Genomic DNA, 24,078 nt, shown 5'->3' with positions numbered 1-24,078 from the left:
CATCCCAAATAAACCAGGGCTACCAAGGGTGCCTCCGCTGCAGGGCTCCGCGGGTGGCCATCCCTGATCTCAGCCCCACAGCTCTCTGATGGGCAGCCCACCTGCCTGCACACGGACTGCTGTAGTGGTGGGGCTGGGTGGCCTCACGGTTCTTTCTAGCCCAACCATCTCAAGGCTCTGCGGTCTTTCAGGACCTTAACAAGCCAACTTAACCCATTCCCTGGCTCTGTGGTCTTTAAGGCCTCTTCCAACCCAACCATTCCGTGGCTCTGTGATCTTTAAGGACCTTTCCCTCTCGGCCCAACCCATTCCCTGGCTCTGTGATCTTTAAGGATTCTTCCAACCCAACCATTCTGTGGCTCTGTGATCTTTAAGGACCTTTCCCTCTCAGCCCAACCCATTCCTTGGCTCTGTGATCTTTAACGACTCTTCCAACCCAACCATTCTGTGGCTCTGTGATCTTTAACGACTCTTCCAACCCAACCATTCTGTGGCTCTGTGATCTTTAAGGACCTTTCCATCTCAGCCCAACCCATTCCCTGGCTCTTTGATCTTTAACGACTCTTCCAACCCAACCATTCCGTGGCTCTGTGATCTTTAAGGACCTTTCCATCTCAGCCCAACCCATTCCATGGCTCTGTGATCTTTAAGAATTCTTCCAACCCAACCATTCTGTGGCTCTGTGATCTTTAAGGACCTTTCCATCTCAGCCCAACCCATTCCATGGCTCTGTGATCTTTAACGACTCTTCCAACCCGACCATTCTGTGGCTCTGTGATCTTTAAGGACCTTTCCATCTCAGCCCAACCCATTCCCTGGCTCTGTGATCTTTAAGGACTCTTCCAACCCAACCATTCTGTGGCTCTGTGATCTTTAAGGACCTTTCCCTCTCAGCCCAACCCATTCCCTGGCTCTGTGATCTTTAAAGACTCTTTCAACCCAACCATTCTGTGGCTCTGTGATCTTTAAGGACCTTTCCATCTCAGCCCAACCCATTCCCTGGCTCTGTGATCTTTAAGGATTCTTCCAACCCAACCATTCTGTGGCTCTGTGATCTTTAAGGACCTTTCCATCTCAGCCCAACCCATTCCTTGGCTCTGTGATCTTTAACGACTCTTCCAACCCAACCATTCTGTGGCTCTGTGATCTTTAAGGACCTTTCCATCTCAGCCCAACCCATTCCATGGCTCTGTGATCTTTAACGACTCTTCCAACCCAACCATTCTGTCGCTCTGTGATCTTTAAGGACCTTTCCCTCTCAGCCCAACCCATTCCCTGGCTCTGTGATCTTTAAGGACTCTTCCAACCCAACCATTCTGTGGCTCTGTGATCTTTAAGGACCTTTCCATCTCAGCCCAGCCCATTCCCTGGCTCTGTGATCTTTAAGGATTCTTCCAACCCAACCATTCTGTGGCTCTGTGATCTTTAACGACTCTTCCAACCCAACCATTCTGTGGCTCTGTGATCTTTAAGGACCTTTCCCTCTCAGCCCAACCCATTCCCTGGCTCTGTGATCTTTAAGGATTCTTCCAACCCAACCATTCTGTGGCTCTGTGATCTTTAAGGACCTTTCCCTCTCAGCCCAACCCATCTCATGGCTCTGTGATCTTTAAGGATTCTTCCAACCCAACCATTCTGTGGCTCTGTGATCTTTAAGGACCTTTCCATCTCAGCCCAACCCATTCCCTGGCTCTGTGATCTGTAAGGCCTTTCTATCTCAACCATTCCATAGGTGTATCACCTTAAAGGACCCTTCCTACCCAATCCACTCTACCATTTCCTGCCTCTATTACCTCCAAGAACTCTACCAACCCATCCTACCCTTGTATAACCTTTAAAGATCCTTCCAACCCAACCCATCCCATGGCTCCATGACCTTCAGGGACCCTTCCAAACCAACCCAACCATCCCATGGCTCCATGACCTTCAGGGACCCTTCCAAACCAACCCAACCATCCCATGGCTCCATGACCTTCAGGGACCCTTCCAAACCAACCCAACCCATCCCATGGCTCCATGACCTTCAGGGACCCTTCCAAACCAACCCAACCATCCCATGGCTCCATGACCTTCAGGGACCCTTCCAAACCAACCCAACCCATCCCATGGCTCCATGACCTTCAGGGACCCTTCCAAGCCAACCCAACCCATCCCATGGCTCCATGACCTTCAGGGACCCTTCCAAACCAACCCAACCATCCCATGGCTCCGTGACCTTCAGGGACCCTTCCAAACCAACCCAACCCATCCCATGGCTCCATGACCTTCAGGGACCCTTCCAAACCAACCCAACCATCCCATGGCTCCATGACCTTCAGGGACCCTTCCAAGCCAACCCAACCCATCCCATGGCTCCATGACCTTCAGGGACCCTTCCAAACCAACCCAACCATCCCATGGCTCCGTGACCTTCAGGGACCCTTCCAAACCAACCCAACCCATCCCATGGCTCCATGACCTTCAAGGACCCTTCCAAACCAACCCAACCATCCCATGGCTCCATGACCTTCAAGGACCCTTCCAACCCAACCCAACCATCCCATGGCTCCATGACCTTCGAGGACCCTTCCAAACCAACCCAACCATCCCATGGCTCCATGACCTTCAGGGACCCTTCCAAACCAACCCAACCCATCCCATGGCTCCGTGACCTTCAGGGACCCTTCCAAACCAACCCAACCCATCCCATGGCTCCGTGACCTTCAGGGACCCTTCCAAACCAACCCAACCCATCCCATGGCTCCATGACCTTCAGGGACCCTTCCAAACCAACCCAACCATCCCATGGCTCCATGACCTTCAGGGACCCTTCCAAACCAACCCAACCATCCCATGGCTCTAGGATCTTTCTTTGTACAAACTTCTAGGGACCAGCAGCGTTGCTGTGGGGTGGGATGCTCGGAGCAACTCCGCTCTGCTCGCCTTACCATGGCAATATTGGTGCAGGTGCGGAACAGGACAGTGAAGTCAGGCTCCTCCAGACCCCTCTTCAGTGCCTTCAGTCCCTCCACCATCTCATCTCGGTGGTCCCGAGCGAACCCTGCGGGCAGAGCAGTGCTTGGGTTGGACCAAACACCCGAACACTGCAGTGATGTGGCTCCAAACACCGCAGGGATGTGGGTCAGAACGGAGCTGCCCCAAACGACCCACAGCACTGCAGGGATGTGGGTCAGAACGGAGCAGCCCCAAAGGACCCACAGCACTGCAGGGATGTGGGTCAGAGTACAGCAGCCCCAAAGGACCCACAGCACTGCAGCGATGTGGGTCAGAACGGAGCAGCCCCAAAGGACCCACAGCACTGCAGCGATGTGGGTCAGAACGGAGCTGCCCCAAAGGACGACAATGCTGTAGTAATGTGGGTCAGAATGGAGCTGCCCCAAAGGACCACAGCACTGCAGCGATGTGGGTCAGAACGGAGCTGCCCCAAAGAACCACAACATTGTAGGGATGTGGGTCAGAATGAAGCTGCCCCAAAGGACCACAACATTGCAGCGATGTGGGTCCAAACACTGCAGCGATGTGGGTCAGAACAGAGCTGCCCCAAAGGACCACAGCACTGCAGCGATGTGGGTCAGAGAGTAGCAGCCACAAAGGACAATAATGCTGTAGTGATGTGGGTCCAAACACCGCAGCGATGTGGGTCAGAACACCGCAGCGATGTGGGTCAGAACCCCGCAGCGATGTGGGTCAGAACCCCGCAGCGATGTGGGTCAGAACACCGCCGCGATGTGGGTCAGAACACTGCCGCGATGTGGGTCAGAACACCGCCGCGATGTGGGTCAGAACACTGCAGCGATGTGGGTCAGAACACCGCAGCGATGTGGGTCAGAACACTGCCGCGATGTGGGTCAGAACACCGCACCGATGTGGGTCAGAACACCGCAGCGATGTGGGTCAGAACGGAGCTGCCCCAAACGACCCACAACACAGAGCGATGTGGATCAGAACACCGCACCGATGTGGGTCAGAACACCGCCGCGATGTGGGTCAGAACACCGCAGCGATGTGGGTCAGAACACCGCACCGATGTGGGTCAGAACACCGCCGCGATGTGGGTCAGAACCCCGCAGCGATGTGGGTCAGAACACCGCCGCGATGTGGGTCAGAACACCGCCGCGATGTGGGTCAGAACACCGCAGCGATGTGGGTCAGAACACCGCCGCGATGTGGGTCAGAACGGAGCTGCCCCAAACGACCCACAACACAGAGCGATGTGGGTCAGAACACCGCACCGATGTGGGTCAGAACACCGCCGCGATGTGGGTCAGAACACCGCAGCGATGTGGGTCAGAACACCGCAGCGATGTGGGTCAGAACACCGCACCGATGTGGGTCAGAACCCCGCAGCGATGTGGGTCAGAACACCGCAGCGATGTGGGTCAGAACACCGCAGCGATGTGGGTCAGAACACCGCAGCGATGTGGGTCAGAACACCGCAGCGATGTGGGTCAGAACCCCGCAGCGATGTGGGTCAGAACACCGCCGCGATGTGGGTCAGAACCCCGCAGCGATGTGGGTCAGAACACCGCAGCGATGTGGGTCAGAACCCCGCAGCGATGTGGGTCAGAACACCGCAGCGATGTGGGTCAGACCCGCAGCACTGCTCCCGGGAACAGCAGCGAAGCAGAGCTGCGTTCCACATCGCCCCCGAGCGCTCATCCCCTGTGCTGCCCTGACCTCTACTGGTGACACGAGGAAGGTCAGACCGAGGGAGCCCTGGAACTGCTGCCGTATTCCAGCCCTTGGCATCTCAACCCCAGTAGTGTGACAGCATCGCCCCACCGGCCCCACTCCTGGCCCCACCGCGTGGACAGGAAGGCCACGGTGGCTGCCTCCGGTCATCCCCAGGCTCTGTGCTGGTGGGCGTGGAGGATGGCAGAGGTCTCTTCCAATCTTAAGGACTCTATGGTTCTATTTGGGTCGTGATGGGGGGTGGGCTGGGGTTGGAGTTAGGGATCTTGGGGTTAGGGATCTCCTCCAACCCTAATCCAGGGTCGTGGTGGGGATGGACTGGGGTTGGACTGGATGAGCTTGGAGGTCTCTTCCGACCTTAATGACTCTATGGTTCTATTTGGGGTCACGGTGGGGGTAAGTTGGGGTTGGACTGTCTGACCCTGAAGGTCTCCTCCAACCCTAATGATTCTATTTAAGTTCATGGTCAGGGAGGCTTGGGGTTGGACTGGATGCCCTTGAAGGTCTCTTCTGACCTTAATGACTCTAGGGGCCTATTTAGGGTCATGGTGGGGCAGGTTGGGGTCGGACTGGATGTCCTCGAAGGCCTCTTCCGACCTTAATGACTCTAGGGGCCTATTTAGGGTCATGGTGGGGCAGGTTGGGATTGGACTGGATGTCCTTGAAGGCCCCTTCTGACCTTAATGACTCTAGGGGCCTATTTAGGGTCATGGTGGGGCAGGTTGGGGTCGGACTGGATGTCCTCGAAGGCCTCTTCCGACCTTAATGACTCTAGGGGCCTATTTAGGGTCATGGTGGGGCAGGTTGGGGTTGGACTGGATGTCCTTGAAGGCCTCTTCTGACCTTAATGACTCTAGGGGCCTATTTAGGGTCATGGTGGGGCAGGTTGGGGTCGGACTGGATGTCCCTGAAGGTCTCTTCTGACCTTAATGACTCTATGGGCCTATTTAGGGTCATGGTGGGGCTGGTTGGGGTTGGACTGGATGTCCTTGAAGTCTCTTCTGACCTTAATGACTCTATGGGCCTATTTAGGGTCATGGTGGGGCAGGTTAGGGTTGGACTGGATGTCCTTGAAGGCCTCTTCCGACCTTAATGACTCTATGGGCGTATTTAGGGTCATGGTGGGGCAGGTTGGGGTCGGACTGGATGTCCTTGAAGGTCTCTTCCGACCTTAATGACTCTATAGGCCTATTTAGGGTCATGGTGGGGCAGGTTGGGGTTGGACTGGATGTCCTTGAAGGCCTCTTCTGACCTTAATGACTCTATGGGCCTATTTAGGGTCATGGTGGGGCAGGTTAGGGTTGGACTGGATGTCCTTGAAGGCCTCTTCCGACCTTAATGACTCTAGGGGCGTATTTAGGGTCATGGTGGGGCAGGTTGGGGTCGGACTGGATGTCCTTGAAGGCCTCTTCTGACCTTAATGACTCTATGGGCCTATTTAGGGTCATGGTGGGGCTGGTTGGGGTCGGACTGGATGTCCTTGAAGTCTCTTCTGACCTTAATGACTCTATGGGCCTATTTAGGGTCATGGTGGGGCAGGTTGGGGTTGGACTGGATGTCCTTGAAGGCCTCTTCCGACCTTAATGACTCTAGGGGCCTATTTAGGGTCATGGCAGAGCAGGTTGGGGTCGGACTCCAGAACCTCAGAGGTCTCCTCCAACCCTAATGACCCCATTTGTGGGTTCCTTCTCTGCTGCCCCATAACCTGAGGAAGGGGTCTGACCCCCCCAGCCCACCCCATGCCCTGGGCCCACCCCCCAGCGCCCACCTTCGTAGCACAGCTGGATGTAGAGCAGGCTGTAGACGCAGTCGACGGCTCGCAGCCGGACGCTGCCCACCGAGTCGGAGCAGCGCGGGGAGAAGAGAGCGATGAGCACACCGAGGTTGAAGAATGGGACAACGGTCTGTGGGTCCAAACATCACAGAGATGTGGGTCGGAGTGCCACTGTCCCAAACACTGCAGGGATGTGGGTCCAAACACTGCAGGGACGTGGGTCAGAATGGAGCTGCCCCAAAGGACGACAACACTGCAAGGAAGTGGGTCCAAACACTGCAGCGATGTGGGTCAGAATGGAGTTGCCCCAAAGGACCACAACACTGCAGGGATGTGGGTCAGAATGGAGCAGCCCCAAAAGACCCACAGCACTGCAGGGATGTGGGTCAGAATGGAGCTGCCCCAAAGGACCCACAGCACTGCAGGGATGTGGGTCAGAACGGAGCTGCCCCAAACGACCCACAGCACTGCAGGGATGTGGGTCAGAATGGAGCTGCCCCAAAGGACCCACAGCACTGCAGGGATATGGGTCAGAGTACAGCAGCCCCAAACGACCCACAACACTGCAGGGATGTGGGTCAGAATGGAGCTGCCCCAAACGACCCACAGCACTGCAGGGATGTGGGTCAGAATGGAGCTGCCCCAAAGGACCCACAACACTGCAGGGATGTGGGTCAGAATGGAGCTGCCCCAAAGGACCCACAGCACTGCAGGGATGTGGGTCAGAATGGAGCTGCCCCAAAGGACCCACAGCACTGCAGGGATGTGGGTCAGAACGGAGCTGCCCCAAACGACCCACAGCACTGCAGGGATGTGGGTCAGAATGGAGCTGCCCCAAAGGACCACAGCACTGTAGGGATGTGGGTCAGAATGGAGCTGCCCCATAGGACCACAGCACTGCAGGGATGTGGGTCAGAATGGAGCTGCCCCAAAGGACCCACAGCACTGCAGGGATGTGGGTCAGAATGGAGCTGCCCCAAAGGGACCACAGCACTGCAGGGATGTGGGTCAGAATGGAGCTGCTCCAAATGACCCACAACACTGCAGGGATGTGGGTCAGAATGGAGCTGCCCCAAAGGACCCACAGCACTGCAGGGATGTGGGTCAGAATGGAGCTGCCCCAAAGGACCCACAGCACTGCAGGGATGTGGGTCAGAATGGAGCTGCCCCAAACGACCCACAACACTGCAGGGATGTGGGTCAGAATGGAGCTGCCCCAAACGACCACAGCACTGCAGGGATGTGGGTCAGAATGGAGCTGCCCCAAACGACCACAGCACTGCAGGGATGTGGGTCAGAATGGAGCTGCCCCAAACGACCACAGCACTGCAGGGATGTGGGTCAGAATGGAGCTGCCCCAAAGGACCCACAACACTGCAAGGATGTGGGTCCAAACACTGCAGCGATGTGGGTCAGAATAGAGCAAACCCAAAGGACCATTACACTGCAGGGATGTGGGTCAGAATGGAGCTGCCCCAAAGGACCCACAGCACTGCAGGGATGTGGGTCAGAATGGAGCTGCCCCAAAGGACCCACAACACTGCAGGGATGTGGGTCAGAATGGAGCTGCCCCAAAGGACCCACACACTGCAGGGATGTGGGTCAGAATGGAGCTGCCCCAAAGACCCACAGCACTGCAGGGATGTGGGTCAGAATGGAGCTGCCCCAAAGGACCACAGCACTGCAGGGATGTGGGTCAGAATGGAGCTGCCCCGAAGGACCCACAGCACTGCAGGGATGTGGGTCAGAATGGAGCTGCCCCAAAGGACCCACAGCACTGCAGGGATGTGGGTCAGAATGGAGCTGCCCCAAAGGACCCACAACACTGCAGGCATGTGGGTCAGAATGGAGCTGCCCCAAAGGACCCACAACACTGCAGGGATGTGGGTCAGAATGGAGCTGCCCCAAACGACCCACAACACTGCAGGGATGTGGGTCAGAATGGAGCTGCCCCAAACGACCCACAGCACTGCAGCACAGCACGGCTGTGTCGGTGCTGGGATGGCACTGGGATGGTGTCGAGATGGCACTGGGATGGCACCAGGACAGCACCAGGATGGCACTGGGGTGACATCAGGGTAGCATTGAGATGGCACCAGGGTGGCATTGGGAGGGTACCAGAATGGCATTGGGATGGCATTGAAATGGCACTGGGACAGCATCAGGATGGCACTGGGATGGCACTGGGATACCACTGGGATGGCACTGGGATGGCACCAACACAGCACCAGGATGGTATCAGGATGGCACTGGGATAGCATCAGGATGGCATTGGGATGGCATGGGGATGGCATTGAAATGACACAGGGACAGCATCAAGGTGGCACTGGGAAAGCAGGGAGGGCATGAGGGGATGGCGCTGGGACAGCACCAGGACACACCGGGGTGATATCAGGATGGCACTGGGATGGCACCAGGACAGCACTGCCATGGCATTGGGATGGCGCTGGGACAGCACCAGGACAGCACCGGGGTGATATCAGGATGGCACTGGGATGGCATTGGGATGGGATTGGGATGGCACCGGGATGGCACTGGGATGGCGTTGGGATGGCATTGAGATGGTATTGGGATGGCACTGGGGTGGCACTGGGATGGCATTGGGATGGGATTGGGATGGCATTGGGATGGCATTGGGATGGTACTGGAATGGCATTGAGATGGCATTGAGATGGCATTGGGATGGGATTGGGATGGCACTGGGATGGCATTGGGATGGTATTGGGATAGCACTGGGATGGCATTGGGATGGGATTGGGATGGGATTGGAATGGCATTGGGATGGGATTGGGATAGCACTGGGATGGCATTGGGATGGCATTGGGATGGGATTGGGACGGCACCGGGATGGCATTGGGGTGGCATTGGGATGGCATTGGGATGGGATTGGGATGGCACCGGGATGGCATTGGGGTGGCATTGGGATGGGATTGGGATGGCATTGGGATGGCACCGGGATGGCACCGGGATGGCATTGGATGGCATTGGGATGGCATTTGGATGGCACTGGGATGGCACTGGGATGGCATTGGGATGGCATTGGGATGGTACTGGAATGGCATTGAGATGGCACTGAGATGGGATTGGGATGGCACCGGGATGGCATTGAGATGGCATTGGGATGGCATTGGGATGGGATTGGGATGGCACCGGGATGGCATTGGGGTGGCATTGGGATGGGATTGGGATGGTATTGGGATGGCACCGGGATGGCACCGGGATGGCATTGGATGGTATTGGGATGGCATTGGGATGGCACTGGGATGGCACTGGGATGGCACCGGGATGGCATTGGGATGGCATTGGGATGGCATTGGGATGGCACTGAATGGCATTGAGATGGTATTGGGATGGGATTGGGATGGCATTGGGGTGGCATTGGGATGGCACTCGGATGGGATTGGGATAGCATTGGGATGGTATTGGGATGGCACTGGGGTGGCATTGGGATGGCATTGGGATGGCACTGGGATGGCATTGGGATGGCACTGGGATGGGATTGGGATAGCATTGGGATGGTATTGGGATGGCACTGGAATGGCATTGGATGGCATTGGGATGGCACTGAATGGCATTGGGATGGCATTGGGATGGCACTGGGATGGGATTGGGATGGCATTGGGATGAGATTGGGATGGCACTGGAATGGCATTGGGATGGCATTGGGATGGCACTGGGATGACACCAGGACTGCATTGGGATACACACAGACAGCACCGGGATGGCCCTGGGATGGCATTGGGATGGGATTGGGATGGCACTGGGATGGCATTGGGATGGCACTGGGATGACACCAGGACTGCATTGGGATACACACAGACAGCACCGGGATGGCACTGGGATGGCATTAGGATGGGATTGGGATGGCACTGGGATGGCATTGGGATGGCCCTGGGATGACACCGGGACTGCATTGGGATACACACCGACAGCCCCGGGATGGCACTGGGATGGCATTGGGATGGCCCTGGGATGACACCGGGACTGCATTGGGATACACACAGACAGCCCCGGGATGGCACTGGGATGACATGAGGACACACAGGCGGTCCCACCGACGCACACTTACGCTGACGTTGAGCCTGCCCAGGTAGAAGTCCAGCAGCGCGGCGCTGAGCTCCACGGCACGCTGCCGCTCGTGCTGCTTGCTGGATTTGATCCACGGGCCCAAGTGCTGTGGTATGGGGGGGGGGGGAGTAACGTTATCAGAGGGTGGTGGGGTCCCCGGGTGACACGGGAAGGGGACAGCGGGTGAGACTGAACCGGCACGTACCGCAAACACGTCCTGCAGGCCATGTGGGGTCAGGCTGCGCTGCAGGAGGGTCTTCAGCAGCTCCTGGAGGGCACCGAGGGTGTCTGCAAACAGCTCCTGTGGGGTGGTTATGGGATGTGAACCCCAGAAGCAGGGGGTGGTGGTGGGGTACCCCCAGGAGTGGGGGGTAAAAGGGGAAACCCCAAGAATTGGGGGTGGTGGGAACATCCTCAGGAGTGAGAGATGGAGGGAGAACAGCCAGGAGTTGGGGGGGTGGAGGTGGGTGCCTCCAGGAGTGGGGATGGAAGGGATCCCCAGGAATAGGGGATGGAGGGGACACTCCCTGGAGTGGGAAGAAGAGGGAGGACCCCCAGGATTGGGAGATGGAAGGGAATCCCCAGGAACGGGGGATGGAGGGAACACCCCCAGGAGTGGGAGATGGACAGGGGACCCTCAGGAGTTGGGGATGGAGGGGGCACTCCCTGGAGTGGGAGACGGACAGGGGAGTTGGGGATGGAGTTGAGACACCTGGGAGTGGGAGATGGAAGAGACACCTCCTGGGGTGGGGGACAAAGGAGAAACCCCCAGGACTGGGAGATGACAGGGAGACCCCCCAGGAATAGGGGATGGAGGGGACACTCCCTGGAGTGGGAAGTAGAGGGAGGACCCCCAGGATTGGGAGATGGACAGGGGACCGACCCCCAGGAATTGGGGATGGAGCTGAGACACGTGGGTGGGAGATAAGAGGGGACACTTCCTGGGGTGGGGGACAAAGGAGAAACCCCCAGGACTGGGAGATGACAGGGAGACCCCCCAGGAATAGGGGATGGAGGGGACACTCCCTGGAGTGGGAAGTAGAGGGAGGACCCCCAGGATTGGGAGATGGACAGGGGACCGACCCCCAGGAATTGGGGATGGAGCTGAGACACGTGGGTGGGAGATAAGAGGGGACACTTCCTGGGGTGGGGGACAAAGGAGAAACCCTCAGGACTGGGAGATGACAGGGAGACCCCCCAGGAATAGGGGATGGAAGGGACACCCCCAGGAGTGGGAGATAGAAGGGGTACCCCCAGGAATAGGGGATGGAAGGGACACCCCCAGGAGTGGGAGATAGAAGGGGTACCCCCAGGAATAGGGGATGGAAGGGACACCCCCAGGAGTGGGAGATAGAAGGGGTACCCCCAGGAATAGGGATGGAGAGCCCCCCGACCTCGCTGTAGGGCGCATCGCCGCCGTCCCCATCGCGGTCCCACAGTGGGTCCAATGGGGGCAGCGCCAGGACGCCGGCCAGGCACGCGTCCATCAGCTCCGTGCGGTCGGGGTCGCTGAGTGGGGGCTCCAGGAGGCTGAGGTGGGGGTTCAGGAATGCGGTAGGAGGGATGGAACAAAATTCTGCTGGCCCAGTCACATGCTCACAGGGTCACTGGGGTTGGAAGAGACCTCCAGGACTCTCCAGTCCAACACCAATCCATCCCCACCATGCCCACCCTTAAGGGACCTTTAAGGACCCTTCCACCCCAATCCCATCTCCGTTGACCTTTAAGGACCCTCCCAAACCAACCATCCCATGGCTTTATGATCTTTCAGGACCCTTCTGACCCAATCCCTTCCAACACGACCTTTAAAGATCATCCCAATCCAATCCCCACAATCACCCCACAGCTCTAGGATCTGTAAGGACCGTTCCAACCCAACCCAACCCAACCACGCCATGTGTCTGTGATCTTTAAGGACCCTTCCAATCCAACAATTCCGTGGCCCTATCATTTTTCAGGACTCTCCCAAGCCAACCATTACATGTCTGCCTTTCAGAACCCTTCCAACACAAACATCCCACAGTTCTATGATCTTTAAGGACCGTTCCAACGCAACCCAACCATCCCACAGCTCTATGATCTTTCAGGACCCTCCCATTCCAACTCCTTCTATGACGACCTTTCAAGACTCTTCCAACCCAACCATCTCATGTTTCTATGATCCTTAAGGGCCCTTCCAATCAAACCCTACCCTACCCAACCATCCAGATGTCTATAATCTTTAAATACCCTTCCAACCCAATCCAATCCAACCATCCCATGGCTCTACGACCTTCCAGGACTCTCTGAACCCAATCCAACCCAACCATTCTCTGCTTCTATGACCTTCCAGGACCCTTCCAACCCAATCCAACCCAACCATCCCCTGCCTCTACGACCTTCCAAGACCCTCTGAACCCAATCCAACCCAGCCATTCCATGCCTCTATGACCTGCCAGGACCCTTCCAACCCAATCCAATCCAACCATCCCATGCCTCTACGACCTCCCAGGACCTTTCCAACCCAATCCAACCCAGCCATTCCATGCCTCTATGACCTTCCAGGACCCTTCCAACCCAATCCAATCCAACCATCCCATGCCTCTACGACCTCCCAGGACCTTTCCAACCCAATCCAACCCAGCCATTCCATGCCTCTATGACCTTCCAGGACCCTTCCAACCCAATCCAATCCAACCATCCCATGCCTCTACGATCTCCCAGGACCTTTCCAACCCAATCCAATCCAGCCATTCCATGCCTCTATGACCTGCCAGGACCCTTCCAACCCAATCCAATCCAACCATCCCATGCCTCTACGACCTCCCAGGACCTTTCCAACCCAATCCAACCCAGCCATTCCATGCCTCTATGACCTTCCAGGACCCTTCCAACCCAATCCAATCCAACCATCCCATGCCTCTACGACCTCCCAGGACCTTTCCAACCCAATCCAACCATCCCATTCCATGCCTCTATGACCTTCCAGGACCTTTCCAACCCACCTATCCCTCGGCTCTACAAAGGATACACGAGGTGGGTGCAGGTGACCATCGCCCACTGCCGCACCAGTGTCCTCATCGAGTCCAGCGGTTCTCCTTTGATGAACTCCTGGAACACAGACGAAGGGGATGGGGAAAGGGATGGTCACATCCGCCCCCATTCACCACCCCCCAAATCCTGACCCCCCTCCCCGAACCACCCAACCCTGGCACCCATTCTCACCACCATCTGCGCCATGAGTTCGGCTTTGCGACCCAAAGCAAAGTCAGTGCATTTGGTGCTGCCACGGACGGCCCGGCTGATCATGGCGATGCTCCGGATGAGGCACAGCTTCAGGGTCAGGTCCTGAGCACAGAACCGTGGTGACACCACCACAGATTGTCACCTCCCGGCACTGGGGACACTTTGCCCCGTGTCCCTCCCCGTGCCGGGCTCTGCGGTGACAAAGGGAGCGGCTGGGCCTCCATCCTGACAGCAGACACCCCATGGCTGTGGGGCACCACGACCCCAATAGCCACGGAGAATCAGAACCCCATAAGCCCAGGGCACTGGGACCGCCGTAGCCACAGAGAATTGGGAACCCCATAGCCACAGAGAACCAGAACCCCATAACCATGGGGCACTGGAAACCCCATAGCCATTAGAATCAGAACCCCATAAGCACAGGGCACTGGGACCCTCATAACCACTAAGATTAAGGAATCCCACAACTATAGGGCACTGGGACCCCCATAGCCATTAGAATCAGAACCCCATAAGCCCAGGGCACTGGGACCGCCGTAGCCACAGAGAATTGGGAACCCCATAGCCACAGAGAACCAGAACCCCATAACCATGGGGCATCATGACCCCTATAGCATTTAGAATCAGAACCCCAAAGCCATAGGACACTGGAAACCCCATAGCCATTAGAATCAGAACCCCATAGCTACGGGACACTGGGACCCTCATAACCACTAAGATTTGGGAATCCCACAACCATGGGGCACTGGGACCCCCATAGCCATTAGAATCAGAACCCCATAGCCACAAAGAATTGGGAATCCCATAGCCATGGGGGTATCAGGACCCCTATAGCCATTAGAATCAGAACCCCATAGCCACGGGACACTGGGACCCTCATAACCACTAAGATTTGGGAATCCCACAACCATGGGGCACTGGGACCCCCATAGCCATTAGAATCAGAACCCCATAGCCACAAAGAATTGGGAATCCCATAGCCATGGGGGTATCAGGACCCCGATAGCCATTAGAATCAGAACCCCATAGCCATGGGACACTGGGACCCCCATAGCCATTAGAATCAGAACCCCATAGCCACAAAGAATTGGGAATCCCATAGCCATGAGGGTATCAGGACCCCTATAGCCATTAGAATCAGAACCCCATAGCCACGGGACACTGGGACCCTCATAACCACTAATATTTGGGAACCCCATAGCCATGGGGCACTTGGGACCCCCATAGCCATTAGAATCAGAACCCCATAGCCACAGAGAATTGGGAATCCCATAGCCATGGAGGTACCAAGACCCCCATAGTCACAGAGAATCAGAACCACATAGCCATGGGACACTGGGACCACCATAGCCAAAAAGAATTGGGAATTCCATAGCCAGAAGGCACCAGGACCCCCATAGCCATGGAGAATCAGTACCCCATAGCCATGGGGCACCACAAAAAACACTGGGAACCTCATAGCCATGGGGCAGTGGAACCACCTCAGCCACAGAGAATTGGGAACTCTTTAGATATGTGGGATTGGGAACCTTGTAGCCATGGGGCACTGGGACCCTCGTAACCACTAAGAATTGGAAATCCCACAGCCACGTGGCACTGGGAACCCCATACTCATGGGGCATGAGGACTCTCACAACCATGGGGCACTGGGACCTCCATAGCCCTGGAAAATTAGGAATCCCCACTATGGAGGGGGGGACCTCCATAGCCATGGGGCACTGGGAACCCCACAGCCATAGGGCACCAAGGCACTCATGTAACCACGGGACATTGGGAATCTCAGCCATGGGGCACCAGGACCTTCATTGCCAATGGGGCACCGACACCCCCCACCCACATCCTGTGGCGGGGGACGACACTTTGGGGTCTCAGCTCCTTGCTGAGGCAGCACCAGGAGCCTCCAAACTCTCCCACATCTCCAAAAAACTGCACCCCTTACACAGGGGGCTGTGCCTCCCATGAACTCTTGGTTCCAGCCCACCACACCACCCTCCTCATAGGGACTGACGATGGCAGACGCACAGAATGGGAACAATGGCCATCAGGGGGCTGCCCCCCACCCCAATTAGCGGTGCTCCCTCATCCCAGCTGAGCCCGGCGGTGGGGACGGCCCCCGGTGCGGTGCCACAGTGGAGCTGTTAGTGCCAAAGGAGTCCAAAGGAAAATGTGTTAGTGCAGCTGGGGGACGGGGACCCTGACAGCTTCACCTCAACGTGACAAATGCCATTTGTCATCGGTCAGCCTTGAAAATAAAGTAAATATAGAGATGCGGCCCCCGGCTGCCCCCCAGGATGGCAATCTGCGTTTCGCTATCTGGTCGGTGAGTGATGGTTCCCCGGGGGAAGTGGGGAAATGAGCTCCATGAATTTCTGCAGCTGGGGCTCTGCAGTGCCCTGTGCTGTGGGGGGGGAGAGGAGGGGAACAGGGTGGGGGGGGTGGGGAGGGGTTGGATATGGGCACTGCATTCATCAGTGAGGGGTCAGGGGCAAGACCACGGGGCGGGAGGGTCCCGAAGAGCATAGGGGCAAGGAATGGGGTGGGGTGGGTTGGAAGGGGACCTTACAGATGATAGAGACACAGGATGGGTTGGGTTGGTTGGAAGAGACCTTATATAGAGCCATGGAAGGGTCTATATAGGTTGGAAGGGAACTTATAGACTGTAGAGCCATAGGATGGGTTCTGTTGGGCTGGGTTGGAAGGGTTCTTATAGATCACAGAGTCATGGATTGGGTGTGTTGGGTTGTGTTCAGTTGCTGGGTCGGAATGGACCTTATAGATTACATGTATCTAATTTATGGAGACAGGGAATAGGTTGTGCTGTGTTGGAAGGGACCTTACGGATTACATCTACCTCCCTTATACATTACAGAGACATGGGATGTTTCGAGTTGGGTTGGGTTGTTCTGGATTGGAAAGGACCTTATCAGTGACAGAGATGTGGAATGGGTTGCGTTGTGTTGTGGTGTGTTGGGTTGGGATGGAAAGTGACCTTATAGACTACAAGGCCATAGAATGGTTGGGTTGGTTTGGAAGGGACCCCGTAGATTACATCTATCTACCTGATAGATTACAGAGACATGAATGAGTTGTGTCGGGTTGGAAGGGTCCTTACACACAACAGAGCCACGGAATGGCTGTGCTGGGTTGTGGTGTGTTGAGTTGTGTGGGAAGGGACCTTACAGATTACATAAATCTACCTTACAAAATACAGAAACGTGCAATGAGTTGCATTGGGTTGGAAGAGTCTTTATAGATCATAGAGGCATAGAAGGGTTGAGTTGAGTTGGAAATTACCTTGTAGGTTATATCTATCTACCGTATAGACTACAGAAATGGGGAATGGGTTAAGATGGGTTGGAAGGGATCTTACAGACCATGGAGTGGTTGTGCTGGGTTGTGTTGGGTTGGAAGGGACCTTACAGATTATATCTATCTATGTCACAGATTATAGACATGGAATGGGTTGGAGAAGTCTTTATAGACCATAGAGCCATGGAACGGATGTACTGGGTTGCATTGTGTCAGATTGGGTTGGAAGGGACCTTACAGATTACAGAGACATGGAATGCTTTGTGTTGTGCCTTTCTGGGCTGGAAGGATTCATATAGGCCACAGAGCCATGGATGGTTTTGTTGTGTTGGACTGGGTTGGAAGGGATCTTACTGCCTACATCTATCTGTCTTATGGATTACAGAGACATGGAATGCTTTGTGTTGGGTCGTGTTGTGTTGGAAGGGACCTTACAGACCACAGAGCCATGGAATGGTTGTGTTGTATCGTGTTGGGTTGTGTTGGAAGGGTCCTTACAGACCACAGAGCCATGGAATGGTTGCGTTGTATCGTGTTGGGTTGTGTTGGAAGGGTCCTTACAGACCACAGAGCCATGGAATGGTTGTGTTGTATCGTGTTGGGTTGTGTTGGAAGGGTCCTTACAGACCACAGAGCCATGGAATGGTTGTGTTGTATCGTGTTGGGTTGTGTTGGAAGGGTCCTTACAGACCACAGAGCCATGGAATGGTTGTGTTGTATTGTGTTGGGTTGTGTTGGAAGGGTCCTTACAGACCACAGAGCCATGGAATGGTTGTGTTGCATTGTGTCATTATTTCAGGAAGGACAGATTCAGGTGTGTGTGGCCACTACTTCAACACAAATCCTTCCAGCTTTTGATAGTTGTTTTCCTCCCAGCAATCATTTTTACCCCTCTTTTTTTTTTTTACAGCCTGTATTTCCTCTGGTTCTACATGCTGAGGGGCCGAGGTGGTGCGAGCAGCGCTGACTGCTGCCTTCAGTCCACACTTTCATAGTTCAGGAGGAGATCAAGTGCTTTAATACAACAAAATAAAGGTCCCTACAGCTGTAATTCGCTCACACTGTGCAGTCACTTTCTACTAGTGAAAGGGAGCCAGATTTCTGTGTTCTGGTCTAACAAAACGCATTCGTAGACCTACAGACCATCCCCAGTTGGAAATGACCCATGAGGACCTCCACGTCCAACTCCTGGCTTTGCACAGCACCACTCACAATTTAGACCGAAAAAAAAAAAAAGAAAAAAAAAAAAACCAACAGGAAAGAACTCAATTGAGCGAGTTCTGCCTGCTGACGTGGGCTTCGGATCAGGAAAATTCCCCGCTCCCAGCCCCGAGCCCCAAGCCCAGAGGTAGAGAGAGCAGGACAGAGCAGAGAGCAGAGCAGACTGAGCGCCCCACACTGTACCTTGGTCTCTACCTTTATCCCCAGAACCTGCAAAACAAGACACGGGCATTGAGCGGCGGTGCCGTCCGTAGGACCAGCGGTCCCTGCACAGCCCCCCTCCCCACCCCGACACCCGGAGTGCTCCGTGCCCCCCATCCCGATGCCCACCTTGGTGCTGAAGTACTGGGAGATGTTTCTCAGGATGTCGGCCTCGACGCGGGACAGCAGCAGCTCCCTGGGAGCGCGAGCGGCCACGAACCCGTAGCACAGGATCAGGGCGCCCTTGATCTTCTCCACTTCGTGGTCACTGCGGTCCTGGTGGGGTAGATGGGATGGTTCAGCGGGGGCTCTGGGGGAATCAGGGCCTTCCCCTTGCGCTTTGAGGTCTTCATGCCCCATTCTGTCAGCAGCGGATGTGCCCTGAGCCCCATAGGACCACATCTGGCATGTCCTCGCCTGAGTCATGGGTTCCTGTTTGCCACCCACAGTTGTCACTGCAGCTCTGGCATACGATAGTTGGGTTGGAAAGGTCCTAAAAGGTCATAGAGCCACGGGACGGTTGGGTTGGAAAGGTCCCTAAAGATTATAGAACCACCGAGTGGTTGGGTTGGCAGGGTCCTTAAAGATTATAGAACCACCGAGTGGTTGGGTTGGCAGGGTCCTTAAAGATTATAGAACCACCGAGTGGTTGGGTTGGAAGGGTCCTTAAAGATTATAGAACCAAGTGGTTGGGTTGGCAGGGTCCTTAAAGATTATAGAACCACCAAGTGGTTGGGTTGGAAGGGTCCTTAAAGATCACAGAACCACAGAACAGTTGGGTTGGAAAGGACCCCCCAACCCCACTCCTGCACGGGTTGGCTGCCCACCATGGCTGCCCAGTGCCCACCCACAGCCTCGGGCACTTCTCCCCTTTGTCCTAACAGCTGCTCCATCCCTTCTGAGCATCTCTGTGTGCCCTCTCCTCCCTCCTCCTCACTCCCACAGCCCCACATCTCCCTGCATCGGGGTCCTCAGACCAAGACACGGTGCTGCCAATCTCCCTCTCTACAATTTGGGGTCCTCCAGCCCCACACCAAACACAGCACAGCCAGAGCCGCCTCCCACAGCCTTAGGAGGCACTGAGGCCCCTAACCTTGAAAATACTGAACAGCCCCACGGATTTCTTGAAGACATCAGACCGCACAAAATCCTCCAGCTTGGCCAGCGTTTCCTCCAGGTGATTTATTGCACATATCCCGAAGCAGGAAGCGAGTCCCTGGAGGGAGCGGAGAAAACACATTAGCAGAAAGCAATTAATTCCCAACCCCACTGACACTTGAATAGAGCCCCTTGATTGGTTTAATTCCCAGCAGCTGAGCCGTGCCCAGCAGAGCACAACACTGGCAGCCACCACCCCCCTTTGGGGACACAAGGTGTGGTGACACGGCGACACCAGCAAGGAGAGGTCAGGCTGGAACGCCATCAACTGTTCATTCAGCCCTCAGCAGAGCTGTGCAAACTGGAGCAGCGTGAGACGTTGTTTGCACCACACAAAGAGGCAGCTGTTGGCATGGTGTGGTGCTCCTGGCCAAGCATGGGACCACAGTTGGGATTGTGCAAATCCCAAATGTTTCAGCAGCGCCCTGGAGGGCAGAGCACAGGGGAGCAGCACCTCCCTGCCCTGCTGGCCACGGTGTGGGTAATTCAACACAGGGTCCCATTGGCCCTCTTGGCCATTGGGGCTCTCTGCTGGCTCATGGTTAACTGTAAGTCAACTGCTGGCTGACTGCTGATCAACTGTTGAGTCAACCGTTGGCCAAAGGTCGGTCAAGCATTGGTCAACTACTTGCCAACCATTGGTCAAACACCTGTCAGCCATTGGTCAATTACTGGACAACTGTTGGTCAACCAATGGGTCACCTGTTGGTCTCATACCGGTCAAACGTTGGACAAACATCTGTCAATCATTTGGTCAACTGCTGGATCAAACATTGGTCAACCAGACACTGGCTAACCGTTCGTTGAATACTCATCAACCACCGGTCAACCACTTATCAAGCATTTGTCAACGACTGGTCAACTGTTGGTCAACCATTCGTCAATGGTTGGGTCAACCGTTGGCCACCCGCTGGTCAACCATTGGCCAACCAGTGCAGGTCCTTCTTGGATGAGTGTTTTTTCACACGCCCCACTGTGTCCGCAAGGAGCACGAATGTGTGGCTCCACAGAGCACAGCACACAGGGAGAGCAGATGTCAGCAGCACAGCCAACTGCTGCCGGAGCCTGGGGAATCTCCTCACCCCCAGGGAGAAGCTCCAGGAGTGGGGGGAGATTCTCCTATCGGATCACAGAATTGCAGAACTGAAAAGGATGGAAGGGAACTCCGGAGAACTCCCAATAAAGCCAATTCTCTGCAGCCTCCAGCAAAGAGGAGGGAGAGCTCCACCTGGGGGGGGCCTGCTGCACTTGCACCCCCCAAAGGGCACCAGTGAACCTTCAGTGACTCAGCCGTGCTCACAACACAGCGCTGAGCTCAACCGGGATGGGCAATGGGAAGCCCCCCAGCCCCGGGAAGCCCCCCTGCCCCATGAGGTCATGCGAGCCCCAGCCTGGGGATGCAGGAGGACCCAAATCCCCTCCAGGCAGCAGGAATCCCCCCAGCCCTCTCACCTCCCACTCTGCCTCCTCATTGTACCGGGCCGTTTCCAGCAGCTCCTGCAGTTGTTTCTGGACCAACTCTTTGCTCACGCACGCCCCGAGCGTCGTCCCGATGCACTTGTACAGAAAGTTCTGGAAAGACAAAGGAGCGTTGGGGATCTGAACCTCCCGCAAAGAGCTGGGACACAGCGGGGGGACAGCAGGACAGACGTCAGGACTGACTGACTGCCGCCCCAGGATGAGGCCTTGACACACCATGGGGCAGAACTGACCGCACGCACTGGCAATGGGAAGAATTCCATTTTCAAATGTGCCCACCCACCCCAGTTAACACCCTGCTGTTTTAATTCCCTCCCAGCGCCCTTCTCCCAGCACAGAGGCGCAGGGGGAAGGACAACAAATTGGAAAACACCACACGTTGGACTGGAACCAGTGAGGACGGTCCCAGTGCCAGTCCCACATCCGTCACCTTCTCGGTGGGGAACCCGTTGTAGCCGTTCAGCTGCCGGCACATCTCTGTCACGAAGTGGCAGATCCAAGCGTTGTCTGAAACTGCTGCCAGCGTTTCCTGGAGGAGCTGGGTCACAGAACCACAGGACAGTCAAGGTTGGAAAGTTCTAGAGCTCCCCCAGCCCCATTCGACCCCCTCCTCCCACCCCCACCCTCCAAATCTCCATCGGCGCTGCTCAGACCCCCCCAGCCTTCTCTCCCCCAGGTGCACAGCCCTGAGGCTCTCAGTCCATCCCCACCAGGAGGGCTCCAGGCCCCCCACGTCTCCACACCCTCCACTGGGCTCTCCCAGCAGTTCCCAGTCTGCCCTGAACTGGGAGCCCAGCACTGGGTAGAGCAGAAGGGAGCAGCACCTCCCTGCCCCGCTGGCTGCACTCTGGCAATGCATCCCAGGGTTCCATTGGCCATCTTGGCCACCAAAACTCACCGTTGTCTCCTGGTCAACTGTTGGTGAACCTCTGGTCAACCATTTGACACCTGTTGGTCAACCGCTGACCAACAACTGGTCAATCACCGGGTCAGATGTCGGTCAACCATTGGTCAACCGCTGGTCAACCCTTGGGTCAACCACCGTTCAACTACTGGGTCAATCATTAGTCAACTGCTGGTTAATCATTAACCAATCATTGCCCACCACACCTAAAGGTCCTTCTCTGAAGAGCTCCTTTCCAGCAGCTCAGCCCCAGCCTGTGCTGGTTCTGCAGTCATTCCCCCCCCCCCAAAATGCAGGCCCCTCCACCCGCCCCATGTTGAACTTCACGCTGTTTTTCTCCACCCATCACCCTTGCTGTATGCTCCCTGCTCCCAGCCCAGAAATATTCCCCCTGTTCCATGAGAAATGGCCCCAGGTCAATCCAACACCATCAGCAGAGCACCACAAGCTCCGCTCAGGGTTAATTACCGCTCCGTGTCTTATTTTAAGGCTCTCCAATTAAGCAGCAGACACACTATGGCCCCAGCCCGGTACATGGATCCCAAGTACCAGAGCCACCCCCACTTTGCCATCCCAACTCCAGCAGTGTGGAAGCACTCACCAGCAGCAGCTCCTCCTCCCACTCCTCCAGGTGCAGCGACTTCTCAGTGTTCTCTAAGAAAAATCTCCTTTGTGCTCTTCTAGCCCCAAAGGGTCTCGGGCAGCCCCCGACCCCCCCAAGAAACCCCCTCCTACCCTCGATGCGTTCTACCAGCAGAGGAATCCTTTTGCTCCAGAGCCGATCCAGGGCAGGGTGGACGCTGCAGCACAAGGCGTGCAGGAGCCGCAGGGCTGCTGCACCCCGACTGTCCCCGGTGTACGGCCGGGAGGACACCACCTGGAAAGGGAGAATGAGATGTCTTGGGTTGGAAGGGTCCTGAAAGGTCACAGAGCCATACAAGGGGTTGGGAGGGTCCTTGAAGGACACAGAGGCACGGAAGAGTTGGGTCGGGAGGGTCCTTGAAGGACACAGAGGCACGGAAGAGTTGTGTTGGGAGGGTCCTTGAAGGACACAGAGGCACGGAAGAGTTGGGTCGGGAGGGTCCTTGAAGGACACAGAGCACAGAAGAGTTGGGTCGGGAGGGTCCTTGAAGGACACAGAGGCACGGACGAGTTGGGTCGGGAGGGTCCTTGAAGGACACAGAGGCAAGGAAGAGTTGTGTTGGGAGGGTCCTTGAAGGACACAGAGGCACGGAAGAGTTGTGTTGGGAGGGTCCTTGAAGGACACAGAGGCACGGAAGAGTTGGATCGGGAGGGTCCTTGAAGGACACAGAGGCACGGAAGAGTTGGGTCGGGAGGGTCCTTGAAGGACACAGACACACAGAAGAGTTGGGTCGGGAGGGTCCTGAAGGACACAGAGGCACGGAAGAGTTGTGTTGGGAGGGTCCTTGAAGGACACAGAGGCAGGAAGAGTTGTGTTGGGAGGGTCCTTGAAGGACACAAGGCACAGAAGAGTTGTGTTGGGAGGGTCCTTGAAGGACACAGAGGCACGGAAGAGTTGTGTTGGGAGGGTCCTTGAAGGACACAGAGGCACGGAAGAGTTGTGTTGGGAGGGTCCTTGAAGGACACAGAGGCACGGAAGAGTTGGGTCGGGAGGGTCCTTGAAGGACACAGAGGCACAGAAGAGTTGTGTTGGGAGGGTCCTTGAAGGACACAGAGGCATGGAAGAGTTGGGTCGGGAGGGTCCTTGAAGGACACAGACGCACGGAAGAGTTGGGTCGGGAGGGTCCTTGAAGGACACAGAGGCATGGAAGAGTTGTGTTGGGAGGGTCCTTGAAGGACACAGACGCACGGAAGAGTTGTGTTGGGAGGGTCCTTGAAGGACACAGAGGCACGGAAGAGTTGGGTCGGGAGGGTCCTTGAAGGACACAGAGGCATGGAAGAGTTGTGGTGGGAGGGTCCTTGAAGGACACAGAGGCACGGAAGAGTTGTGTTGGGAGGGTCCTGAAAGTTCACAGAGCCATAGAATGGGTTGGGACAGTCCTTGAAGGTCATAGAGGTAGAGAAG

The 24,078-nt window shown here is 56.0% G+C and overlaps 1 protein-coding gene across 4 annotated transcripts in view; it reads right to left on the bottom strand.

Moving 5' to 3' along the window:
- The window catches only part of MROH1 (maestro heat like repeat family member 1), a 73,161-nt gene that overhangs the window by 28,680 nt on the left and 20,403 nt on the right, over window positions 1–24,078 (bottom strand). For 3 of the 4 annotated variants that reach the window (XM_085214601.1, XM_085214600.1, XM_085214598.1), the window contains exons 16-29: window positions 22,767–22,908; window positions 22,633–22,685; window positions 21,558–21,665; window positions 21,101–21,220; window positions 19,584–19,706; window positions 18,620–18,766; window positions 18,473–18,499; window positions 13,739–13,861; window positions 13,545–13,624; window positions 11,929–12,064; window positions 10,740–10,835; window positions 10,536–10,640; window positions 6,461–6,596; window positions 2,928–3,040 (exon numbers count right to left, since the gene is read on the bottom strand). In XM_085214601.1, coding sequence (XP_085070727.1) covers window positions 2,928–3,040; window positions 6,461–6,596; window positions 10,536–10,640; window positions 10,740–10,835; window positions 11,929–12,064; window positions 13,545–13,624; window positions 13,739–13,861; window positions 18,473–18,499; window positions 18,620–18,766; window positions 19,584–19,706; window positions 21,101–21,220; window positions 21,558–21,665; window positions 22,633–22,685; window positions 22,767–22,908 — 1,509 coding nt within the window. The remainder of the gene's footprint in view (window positions 1–2,927; window positions 3,041–6,460; window positions 6,597–10,535; window positions 10,641–10,739; window positions 10,836–11,928; window positions 12,065–13,544; window positions 13,625–13,738; window positions 13,862–18,472; window positions 18,500–18,619; window positions 18,767–19,583; window positions 19,707–21,100; window positions 21,221–21,557; window positions 21,666–22,632; window positions 22,686–22,766; window positions 22,909–24,078) is intronic. The other variant, XM_085214599.1, reaches the window with a different exon arrangement.

Source organism: Meleagris gallopavo, chromosome 32 (assembly GCF_905368555.1).
Source record: "Meleagris gallopavo chromosome 32, MGAL_WU_HG_1.1, whole genome shotgun sequence".
In the NCBI taxonomy this organism is placed as follows: Eukaryota; Metazoa; Chordata; class Aves; order Galliformes; family Phasianidae; genus Meleagris; species Meleagris gallopavo.
Note: the sequence above shows the minus strand (reverse complement) of the source record. Positions and strands in the feature narration are given on the sequence as shown.